This window comes from Borostomias antarcticus (genome assembly GCF_949987555.1).
Source record: "Borostomias antarcticus genome assembly, contig: scaffold_472, whole genome shotgun sequence".
NCBI lineage: Eukaryota > Metazoa > Chordata > Actinopteri > Stomiiformes > Stomiidae > Borostomias > Borostomias antarcticus.
Genome location: NW_028175741.1, coordinates 10,001 through 22,500, shown reverse-complemented (window position 1 = coordinate 22,500; position 12,500 = coordinate 10,001). Strand labels below are relative to the sequence as shown.

At 49.6% G+C, this 12,500-nt stretch overlaps 1 protein-coding gene across 1 annotated transcript; it reads right to left on the bottom strand.

The window, feature by feature from the left end:
* Window positions 1-502: 502 nt before the first annotated feature.
* dldh (dihydrolipoamide dehydrogenase) lies at window positions 503-9,039 on the bottom strand (the record flags this gene model as incomplete). Its single annotated transcript, XM_084463107.1, has 11 exons — window positions 503-538; window positions 4,486-4,594; window positions 4,711-5,557; window positions 5,765-5,981; window positions 6,149-6,318; window positions 6,428-6,558; window positions 6,690-6,750; window positions 7,702-7,959; window positions 8,069-8,129; window positions 8,557-8,853; window positions 8,986-9,039. 11 exons carry the CDS (start codon window positions 9,037-9,039, stop codon window positions 503-505), a joined length of 2,241 nt encoding a protein of 746 aa, XP_084319233.1.
* Between the last annotated feature and the right edge of the window lie 3,461 nt (window positions 9,040-12,500).

Below are 12,500 nucleotides of genomic sequence, written 5' to 3'. Positions count from 1 at the left end.
TGACTTGACTTGACTTGACTTGACTTGACTTGACTTGACTCCACGGGGATCTCGAGACCCAGAGACCCCGGGCCCAGTGAGCCATGTTTCCACCTCTGAAAGTGATCTCTTTTATTAACACCGTATCTGAACATGGACACTAACACAGCATCACAGACTGAACACAAGCTGTCTGTCATCAAAGCACTGAGGCACTGATGTTTGAGTCTAGTCAGTAATGTACTGAAGAGCCATGAGAGACATTACTGACTAAATCAAATATACACTGTTTATATATCATATCATATATATATCATATGAGAGACATGACTGACTAAATCAAATATACACTGTTTATATATCATATATATATCATATGAGAGACTTTACTGACTAAATCAAATATACACTGTTTATATTGCATCAGCTCACTTCTGGGAAACACATTTAGAGACATAAAGCAGTTATGCATGTGGAATAGTTGTCAGTGAGCCACAAGTCTTCTTTAGGCTTCTAATGGCTCCTAGTCCCGTTCAACACTGTAGGACACGTCCGTCCTCTGGGAGAGACACAGAGACATCTCTAGCACTGTAGGACACGACCGTCCTCTGGGAGGGACACAGACATCTCTAGCACTGTAGGACACATCCGTCCTCTGAGAGAGACAGACATCTCTAGCACTGTAGGACACATCCCTCCTCTGAGAGACACAGACATCTCTAGCACTGTAGGACACATCCGTCCTCTGGGAGAGACACAGACATCTCTAGCACTGTAGGACACATCCGTCCTCTGGGAGAGACACAGACATCTCTAGCACTGTAGGACACACCCGTCCTCTGGGAGAGACACAGACATCTCTAGCACTGTAGGACACATCCGTCCTCTGGGAGAGACACAGACATCTCTAGCACTGTAGGACACACCCGTCCTCTGGGAGAGACACACATCTCTAGCACTGTAGGACACATCCGTCCTCTGAGAGAGACAGACATCTCTAGCACTGTAGGACACATCCGTCCTCTGGGAGAGACACAGACATCTCTAGCACTGTAGGACACACCCGTCCTCTGGGAGAGACACACATCTCTAGCACTGTAGGACACATCCGTCCTCTGAGAGAGACAGACATCTCTAGCACTGTAGGACACGACCATCCTCTGGGAGAGACAGACATCTCTAGCACTGTAGGACACACCCGTCCTCTGGGAGAGACACAGACATCTCTAGCACTGTAGGACACATCCGTCCTCTGGGAGAGACACAGACATCTCTAGCACTGTAGGACACATCCGTCCTCTGGGAGAGACACAGACATCTCTAGCACTGGATAGGACAGAAAACTGGCCAATCATCTTTATTTGTTCTGTTTCAAACTACTGAATCAAATAAAAATGAATCTAAGTATGAATGTAGGACAATGATATACTGTGAATGATTCTGTATTTTACCATTTAAACTATTTGCATGTTGACACCAACTATCTCTAACAGACCTTTCAAACTTACAGCATGAAAGTGTATCACATCGTTTTATAAAAATCCTTCCTGTAACTTTTATAATCTTGTATTATTTTGTGCTCATCAAACATTCCTGGTTCCAGACTGAGCAGCATGGAGTCGTTTAGACGGACCAGCGTTTGATTACTGACACAAACCTGAAACAAAGATTCCAGAGAAGATACGGCCGGTCGGGGGGGGGGGGGGGTTAGGTTGGGAGGGGGGGGGGTTAGGGTTAGGTTGGGAGGGGGAGGGGGGGAGGGTTAGGGTTAGGTTGGGAGGGGGGGGGGTTAGGGTTAGGTTGGGAGGGGGAGGGGGGGAGGGTTAGGGTTAGGTTGGGAGGGGGGGGAGACGGCCAGGATGAAGAAACAAAGCCAGCTCTAGCCTGTCTCCTGATATTTTCCAACTCAGCGAAAAGCCATTGTTCCAGTGAAAAAAGTGAAGTTAAAAGCTTAGCATGGTATGTGAAAACAACTGGCCAACAGTTGTGTAATACAAGCAAATACTTTTCACTAGTCGCTGTGACCATGGCTCTTTCACAGGACGACTCTGTCACCACTCGCCCCTCTGGACGCTCTAAACACAACACGGACAATTCAGCTGTCAACAGCAGATCAGCTGGATGTGATGTTTCACTGCTTCATTAGCTCACTAACATATAGAGAGAGCAGCTTCATGTTGATTTGATTAGTTTAGAGTTATACATTGATAATCATCTACCTTGAATTACTAAAGTGTAATACATACTTCTAAATGATTAAAAAATGTACAAATGTTTGTGTCCTTATGTGCAAATTAGTTTCCTATTCTATAAATGACAGGGGATCAACCCAGGACCCCCACATGCTACGGTAATGCCTATCCACCACGTCTACCCTCAGACCAAGACGCAAGACTTCAAACACACACACGCACACGCACACACACACACACACACACACACACACACACACACACACACACACACACACACAGGCCTGTGGCCTGATGGATGAATCAATCATCTATGAAATGATACACAAGCAGACAGAGTAGGAGTGATGTAATGTGTTCCTGATCTCCTTCGCCGTGCCGATCATTGGTGAGTGTGTGTGTGTGTGTGTGTGTGTGTGTGTGTGTACCAGATGAGCCCTTGATGAGTCCAGTATGCAGCGGTGGTCACCCCCACCCAGCTTCCCTAACGACCCCAGGATCCACAGCGAGCTGCAGCTCTCCTCACGGCCGCGTCTCGAGGGGTGTGGTCTGTTTCTGTCTGAGGGTTCTTTCTTCCTAAAAATACTCGGCCATCCAGAGGAGGGTATAATCAGTGATTACGGGGTGTGTCTTTGTCTCACTTAGTGAGGCACCGCATGGAGACAGTGGCCTGTAGCATCAGGCCAAGAATACGCTCTGGAACGGCAGTTCACTGTCAGGGGAACTGAGACGCTACGTCGCTAACATTAGCATGGAAACAGGAAACACACAACAGTTATCTGCTATTCAAACTGCTGAGTATCGTTTTCACTCGCCAATCCACAGATTGGTTGGATTTGTCAAAATGTTTATGATTTAAAAGTACAAGCTGTTCATTGTTTCATACATCATTTATTTTGGAAAAATATTTTGATGATTTCCTTCATGGGCTTCAACAGTTATAAAACAATTCCAATAGGTTCTGTACAACGCTTCATTTAAATACATTTCTGTTGGAAAACACAGTCACAGTGTTCTGAAGTGCCTTATATACATTATACATATTTGTAAAAAAAAGAAAAAAAAAGAAACTTAAATTATATCAAACTGAACTCCACAAAAATCACAAACAAATGGAACACAAATAACATTAAATTAAAAGAATACATCCTCTTCTTTAAAAAAAATACAAAAAATACAAAAGAATGGACAGTATTTGAACCAACGTGAAACAGCTGACTCCTCCACCCCTGCCCTAGACACAGACTGAGAGCGACAGACAGACTGACAGACTGAGAGCGACAGACAGACTGAGAGCGACAGACAGACAGACTGACAGACTGAGAGCGACAGACAGACAGACAGACTGAGAGAGACAGACAGACTGACAGACTGAGAGCGACAGACAGACTGACAGACTGAGAGCGACAGACAGACTGACAGACTGAGAGCGACAGACAGACTGACAGACAGAGCGACAGACAGACTGACAGGCAGTGCATCCTACCCATCATACACACACAGTCAGCAACTCACATCTGTATCATTAAATAGAAAACAACACCCTCCTCCATAGTGCAATGAGGTAGAACTGACCCGAGCCCCGGGCCGTCCAACTACTAACACACACGGGCCAGTACCCGGGCCGTCCGACTACTAACACACACGGGCCAGTACCCGGGCAGTCCAACTACTAACACACGCTCCTGGACCCTTACTAGACACGGGCCAGTACCCGGGCAGTCCAACTACTAACACACGCTCCTGGACCCTTACTAGAGAGAGACACACGGGCCAGTATGGCCCAACAACACCATCCGGGATCTGAAGTCCTTGGTCTTCCTCCGGCCGAGAGCCAGCTCGGCTCGGAGATCTCTGTCCATGTTCATCAGCCAGTACTACACTAGTACTACACAGTACTCAGTCAGTACTACACTAGTACTACACAGTACTCAGTCAGTACTACACTAGTACTACACAGTACTCAGTCAGTACTACACAGTCCAGTACTTGGGTGGGTACTACCCGGTACTGTCCATCAGCAGCAGCGTCACAGTGAGGGAAACCTTCCCTCTGGGTTTGAGCAGCATTAATGTGGAGTAAAACCTCCGGAAGAGAAGATGAGCTACAGCTCAGGGTCTGGTGTTACACCTGGAAGACAAGGGACAAATGGACCCAGTCAGTTTCAGTTACAGTCACAGAGGAGACGGGCAGTTCTGTGTCCCAACGCTGGGCTTAAAGAGCCTGGTCCCAGACTCAGATACATCATGAGAGAGATCTTGGATTCCATCTTGAAATCTTCCTAAACTGTGAATACGGGGCGGGTTGAACCTACCTCAGTTGCGATGATACATTCGTCCTTCTCGTCAGATATGACGTACACGGACTGGTACTTGGTGTCGCTGCACGATGACTCATCTGGACATCTCTTCTCTGAGGTGATGCTGTGAACACAAGACGAGGAACACGTCAGCACAGGAAACGCACCAACTGACCGGTCGTAACGCAAGCATCTCTATCCACATGACTATTGGTTCCTATCAGTAGTTTTATTATTTACCTATTCAATCTCTTTCTGTGTGATGTGAAGTCGTTACTGGTGGAGCTGAGTTTGTCCTCCAGGTCGCTGTCCAGAGCTTCACGCTTGGTTTCTCTCTTCTCTTGGTCGTCTTTCCGCAGGTCCTCTGGCTTGAGCTCGTGCACCAGGTTGTAATCCACAGCGGCGTATCGAGTCTTGTACCCGTTCTTCTCCGCGCCGGAGGGGTCCGAGTGGTAGTCCACCTTCTTATTGGTGTTCTTCACCTGGGCGGGGCCAAGCACGCTGACTGACAGCTCCTTGTCGCCGCGGTGACAGTTGTTGGTCAGGTTGTTCATCGTCTCGCTCTCGCTGTGGCTGTCTCCGTGCTGCGACCTCTGCTGAACTTTGACCCGGACGTAGACCACCAGCACGGCGCAGCCAATCAGGAGGACCAGCACCAGGAAGACCCCGGCGCACACGGCCGTCCAGGGGAAGCCGCCGCCCTCCTCGCCATCCTCGTCCTCGGAGTAGCGGCGGTCAGGCCCGTCCACCACCGGCTGGCCCTGCGGAGCCTCCGGCAGCAGGAACTGGCAGTTGCGTCCGCCGTAGCCAGGCGCACAGGCGCAGACGTAGCGGCCACTCCTCTCGTGGCAGGTGGCGGCGTTGTGGCAGGGGTTGTGGTCGCAGCGGCTGATGGGGGAGCTGCAGTTGCGGCCGGTGTACCCGGGGGGGCAGGTGCAGCTGTAGCCCCTCACGCCATCCTGGCAGGTGCCGCCGTTCTGACAGGGGTACACGGCGCAGGCGTCCATTTTGTCCTCACAGTGGGCGCCGGAGTAGCCGTCAGGACACTGGCACAGGTAGGAGTTCACCAGGTCCACACACTGGGCGCCTGAAGCAACACAGACACGCACGGTCAACCCTCTACCACCATGGAGGTCATCACAATTAAAGGTTCAACCAGTTATTTTTGTGCACCAGAAAAGACCGCGGTCACCAAAAGAAGCATAAACCCCATCGCAATATTACAATTTCCCCTACAAATAACACATGATTTGCATTAAAAGGTCCAGACTGACAGGTGAGGATGTCATCGTACCGTTGGAGCAGGGGTTGGAGCTGCAGTGGTCGATTTTCTTCTCACAGTTGAAGCCGGCGTATCCCAGAGGGCACTGGCAGAAGTAGCCTCCCTCGGGGTTGTCGGCGCATCGGCCGCCGTTGAAGCACGGTCCGTCGGCGCACGTCATGGCGCTCAGCTCGCAGTTGCTGCCGTAGAAGCCCGGGGGACAGGAGCACCGGTAGGTGTTCTCCTCATCCTGTCAGAGGAAACACAGCGAAGACGTTATTATTACCGTTCGTCAGAAACCATCAGGTTATTCTACTTAAAACCCCGGTTCAGCAGCTGTGCTCCAGGTCTGGTCCCCCTGTCCCCGCCCCTCCAGCCCGGGGCCCCGCCCTCTGGACCCAAGCCCGCCCCGCTCACCGTGCAGCTGCCTCCGTTCCTGCAGGGGTTGCCGGAGCACTCGTTGACCTCCAGCTCACAGCTGGCTCCGGAGAAGCCGGGCCGGCAGGTGCAGGTGTAGCTGCCCTGGCCTGTGTTGGTGCAGGTGGCGCCGTTCATGCAGGGCTTGTGGTGGGTGCAGTAGTTCAGGTCTGGAACAGACAAACGGCACATGTGGATTAGTCTCTCGACTCACGGCAGATGCCCTGAGACCTATCCAGGATGTTTTTCCTCTGTGTTTGTTAGTGGAGCAGCGCTCACCCTGGTTGCAGAACAGGCCTCCCCAGCCCTCTTGGCAGTTGCACTGCCACGGCTGCTGGCATGTTCCATGGAGGCATCCTGGGTAGCGGATGCAGTCGTCACAGTAGCGCCCGCTGAAGCCCACTCTGCACCTGCAGAAACATCAACCGCTCTGGTCAGACACTCGTTATGAGACAGGCCTGCAGCCTGGTCCTGACCTTTGACCTGGTCCTGACCTGTGACACAACAGCAGGGAAGATGGACGGGGTCTCGTGTGACTTACTTGCACTCTCCGGGCTTGTCACAGAAGCCATGCTCCTCGTCACAGCCGGGCAGGCAGATCGCTGAGGGGAGGAGAGAAAGAGACACCACATGTGAATCATGGGAATCCAACAGTCTGGAGCATATGTGTTTATCCACCAGGCCGGCCTCCTTTCACACAGGGACCGTTCAGTAAACACTAGCTGATTCATCTCACTGAGCTGGTGGCCCCCTCAACCGTTACCTCGAAAAATGTGCTCCTCTCGTCACCAGGGGGACCAACACGCTGCTTAACACAGTTGCTCACATACAAAAGATTCACACACAAAGACTTCTTTTTCCCCTAACTATGGGTCAGAAGTCCCTTTTTTCCTCCCTGCTCTCGCGGCCCCTCCCCTTCATGTCCCTGAGTGAGCCCCTCCCCTTCATGTCCCTGAGTGAGCCCCTCCCCTTCATGTCCCTGAGTGAGCCCCTCCCCTTCATGTCCCTGAGTGAGCCCCTCCCCTTCATGTCCCTGAGTGAGCCCCTCCCCTTCATGTCCCTGAGTGAGCCCCTCCCCTTCATGTCCCTGAGTGAGCCCCTCCCCTTCATGTCCCTGAGTGAGCCCCTCCCCTTCATGTCCTGAGTGAGCCCCTCCCCTTCATGTCCCTGAGTGAGCCCCTCCCCTTCATGTCCTGAGTGAGCCTGGCCAGATAAGAGGCCAGCTGGCCCGCGCTGCCAGGACTGACAGCTGCTCCATTGTCTCCTCTCACTCAGCAGCTGCCCGTCCCAACAATACCGACCCGCGCTCAGCCAATCAGCGCACAGCGCACAGCCAAGCAGCCAATCAGCCATTACATTTAATCTATGGCACGCGTGTGATTATTCGGGCAAACTTCTCTAACTGAAATTTGCCTAAACAGTAGTTAGACGCCTGTTGCAATATAAATTATTAGTGAAATGAAACAATTCACGAGCAGCAGTAGCCTAAATGAATATAATTATTAGTAAAGTTAAAGTTCGAAGTTAAACTTAGGGTGCGTGGGCCTACTCACGTTCTGTGCAGTATTGTCCTTTCCAGCCTGAGTTGCAGATGATCTCTCCGCGTTCCCCGCAGGTGAAGTGACCGAAGGCGTCATCTCGAGGACGGCAGAACACGGAGCATCCCTCGCCGTAATAATGCTCATCGCAGACAAACCGATAAGAGTACTTGAGCTCGGTCCTTCCGCTGGCCTGGAGGTCCTGGAACCACGCCTCCCCCACCGTGAGGTGTCTCTGGGTGGTCACCCGGCTGATCAGCCGCTCGGGGTTATCTGAAATCGACCGAAATTAATTAATAAGCGCTGCATGATAGACTGATAGACCGTTTAATTGAATACTACGTGGTCGATCACGTGGACGCGGTGGCTCTCCGAGGCCTACCTGTTGCGAGGTCGTCTGCTGAGTCCGTCTGATGAGCCTCAATGATGAGAGAAAATGTCCCCTGTTTAAAAGAATCAACAGACTTTAGGTCAAACAAGTCCGACAACAAAGGGATAGAAAAGTCCCTAAACCTCCTGTTGATGAGGCCCTAATAGAGGATCAGCGCATCACACCTCGTTCCTACTCGTTCACACTCAGGCGACTCACAGCTGGAAAATGAAACGTTTCGGAATCTCACGCAGGGCTGCTAATGATATCTCAACTCTGAGGATGTGAAGTCTCCCACCCTGATAGCATTTGGTAAACGTCCTAAAACCCCCCTCCTACCCCAGTAGCTACTTCTCACTACAACTGCCCCGCAGACACAATGATCAAAGCCAAACGGGGACATGTTGTCCAGTAGTCTGTAGACTATTCCACGGTCAGAATCTCAGCAGGCTCAAAGTAGACTAGTCTTAAAGTAGACTATTACTATGAGAGAGACTCACCGGCCACGTGAAGCCGAAGGGGAACCTGATGGGGTTGGAGAAGCTGTCCGCGGAGGTCTCCGGCACCTGGAAGGAGTTGGACCCGAGTACCGGAGTCACCGCCCCGCCGTAGGTGCAGGGAGGCTCCGGGGACACGTTGGCCTGGTAGTGCTTCAGACAGACCCGAAAGAAGGTTTTACACTCGCACTGCTGGAGGACGGGGGACGCGCCTCCCTGGCAGCAGTTCGCATTCCCCGTCGCTCCTTTCTTGTTGAGAAACTCTTGCAACTTTAACTCGAAAACACCAGAACACAAACCCTGTAAACAAAACACATAAAACGCATTCGATCAATGTTTATCATTGAATATGGGCCTAAACGTAACAAAAACTCACAAATGATAGGCCAACGTGAATTCAAATCAGTTAAAAGGGGAAAGTGTGTGTCCTACCTGACAGATGAACACGCAGAGGCTGACAGCGACCAGGAGCGACTGGTGTCCCATTGTGCCGAGAAGCTTCAATAAATAAAGAGTTCCTCGATGGGCAGTGCGCGTATGACCCGGCTCAAACAACCATCCAGAAAAATGCTCTCCTCTATCAAGTCCGTCTTCCTGGTCTCTTCACTCAGGTTCTCCTCTATGTTCTGATACAGCCCATATATGTAGAAGTTTACAGTAATGTAATCCTCAGCAATGACGGCAGAAGAATCCCTGCAAGTTGAGGGAATTGAATTGAAATTCCTTGTCGAGGCGTAATCCCAGCCCGGTTGGTGAATGTTGCAGCTCAGCACCGAGGGGCAGGAAGGCAGATGCGCGTGTTGTTTATTTTCCACTTGATCAATAATGAGCGAGATGGTAGTGATCCAAAACAGCTCCGGGACTCGCTCGGTTCTTCACCCTGCGTGTAACTGCGTGTGTCTGAAGTGCCCGTCAGCCTGCCGCTGGTTATATACGGGCCCCGACTCCTAGGGTAATGAGATGCAAATCAGCTACTCTCCTCCTTTCTGGCTCGGGCTGTCACAAAGGGGGACACTTTTGAAAAAAACCTCCCCCTCAAAAGATCGCCAAATGGTCAGTGAGCTGTTAAATGTGCAACCCTTCCACACGGCACAGGACATTCCCATTTACATTCCAACAACATTTTAACCTCCACAATCCTTTACATCCCCCGTTCTGACATAAAACCTCAAATTACATCACAGGGCACCTCCACATGGTGAGGACCAGGCTACTGTAGCCCACCCCCCCCAGACGGGACGGCACTCCGTGACGATGTATCCACTGGCTCCTGTTTTAAGGCTATCGTTCCATTGTGCGTAAACTCAATGCGCACTGTGCGTAATTTGAAAGAGACAGTAATAAAGTAAGTACAATCATGTTTAATAGAAACAAACAAGAATTGTTATTTGATGGACGATATATAAACATTTTCGAAGACCATATTAATATAATTCATAGCCTACTATTTTTATGGGTGGACATTTTAGTAATTTAATCTTATCCAACAATTAACAAAAACATGTTTTCAGACTAGTCCTTATAGGAGAATGCGTGTTTTCCCTGTATGACTCCAGAATGTGTTGACTCCGTGTAGGTTTGCCCATCTTACTCTCTGAGGTTGGGCAGTAAAAAACTGCGCTGGTGTGTGTCGCTCGCGTGGCTGTCATTAAGGCACTTTGTTATTGTGCGCTTGGGGGAAGAATAAGTTTGGTCTTTGTGCTTTCAGCTGTATGGTAATTCAGTCTGCAGCACCTGCTCTCTCCACAATGCACCAGGGAGGGAGAGAGAGCTCCCCTCGGCGCACGCGGCCGTTACAACAGTGTCCTCAGTTTAGAAAAAAAGAAAAAAAGAAAAAAAAAAGTTTGCCTTCCAGATTAATAAAAGGTCTAAAACCGTTCAACTAAATATTTCAGTATTTTGAGGCATGTTCTATGAATTAACTGTCTTTTTCATTCGTATAGAATGTTTTAAATCATTTTTGAAAGAGCAACAATTTACACTTGTTGACATGTGTCTAATCTGATTGCTCTCTGACTGTGTGTGTGTGTGTGTGTGTGTGTGTGTGTGTATGTGTGTGTGTGTGTGTGTGTATGTGTGTGTGTGTGTGTGTGTGTATGTGTCTGTGTGTGTGTGTGTGTGTGTATGTGTATGTGTCTGTGTGTGTGTGTGTGTGTGTGTGTGTGTGTGTGTGTGTACAGAGAGAGAGAGGGGGGAGGGATAGAGAGTAGAGAGGGGTGAAGAGAGAAATGAAAGATGAGAGGGAGGGGGGAGAGAACCGGGGTGGTCTTAATTAGGACGCTAATTGAAACGGCATTTCAATATTTGGCGCGCGACAGCAACGGCATCTGAGTGTTTGGACTTGGGAGCGCGTTCCTAAACAAGGAGCGCATTCATATGCCATGCAAGGACTTTTTCCTGGCACTTGTTGTCAACCGTAGAGTAGTCTACAGCCTTCCGATCTGCTCAGGTGTAGGCTAAACATTCTGGATTATGCATTCAACCTGTGGGAACAAATGGGTGAAAGTGAAAGGTCCCTTGGAATAGACCGAAACCTTTAATCACAATGTTTAAAACCACGATCTTTGAGTCTACATGACCAGACAATCTAGTTTATCTAACAGATAATTAAACCCCTGTTCAGTGATCAGTAATCCATGGCGACGGTGTTAACTCTGAAGTTTTGCGGGTCTTTATAGCGCGCGTTAAATCCGCTTGTTTGAGGTTTTACGCGTCTGACACTTCCCCGGTCAGCCTCTTCAATATCCTCGTATACCATCGGGCATTTATAATATTGACGTGGCACACATTTCCCGATTACGCCAGCAAAGCGTATCTGAAAGGCATGGTAAAACCCCTCAGAATCATGCGCACAACACTTTTATTCTTTTCAAACATAATTTATGCCACGCGATTCTGTCTTGGTTAAATCAAGCAGAAAGCTCCCTTTTCGCACTCCCCCTTCTTTTTGAACGTGGACTATGGAGAGACTGTTTAACCTGAGTGTTTCTATGGGAGGCTGTTGTACTTTAACTCTTGTCCACCAGTAGCTCCAAGGAACAAAGGAGGGACTCGAGCTCTGACCATTCATCTTTTCTTTGCGCTTTAATTTTCATTGATTTGGAATACAAGGGAGAGCCCTCGGGGATTCCATCTGAAGGGCACGACACGCCTCTGGACGCGCACAGCCCCCCCGAGCAGCCATCTGCTCCGCACCAAATGGCGTTTTTTACCACCACCCCCCCCCCAATCTCAACTGCATGTCTCTACTGTCTCCCTACATATTCCACAGTCTTCATCCAAATTGAAGTGGAAGCATCTTGAAGGGAGTGCAACGGTATGATGCTGGCCATATGGTCAGGGAAGCCAGAACTGCAGCTCTGCGTATAGATCGCTCGTGGGAACATAAACACAGTGGACATCACACCATAATGACCAGAAGGGAGGGAAGGGATTCATCACATGTTAAAGGCCTTTATTCGTATTATACATTTAGGTATAGATTACGCATGAGTCTTGCTTTTTCGGTATAGGTGATCGACTCGTTTTAATGTGGAAGAGATATGGAATATTTGTTTTTTTCAACATTTTATAAAGTATTGTCATACTTTTCATACATCCCTATTGTCCAATAGGTGAAAAGCAACAGGTGAGAAGTGGTGACTGCGCATTTTCTCACAACAAGTTGAGATCAGAGAGGACGTAGCTGGTTTAGTGGTGCTGGAGGAACAAAGGGGTCTCTGGGCATCCTGTGCGATGCGGCGAGGCTCAGGCTGATTACAATGATAAAGCATGTGTCGCGTGGCTCGGCCAGCCAGCAGATGATGGAGAAGGGTTAGGGTTAGAAGTCCGTGGAGCATCACTCCCTGATGGCCTGATGTCAGAAACCTGATAGCGAATCATCTGCCGGCTTTAAGCCTACCCCTTATTTCAATGACAAAGCCCGTGTGCTTACCTGTGATCCTGGG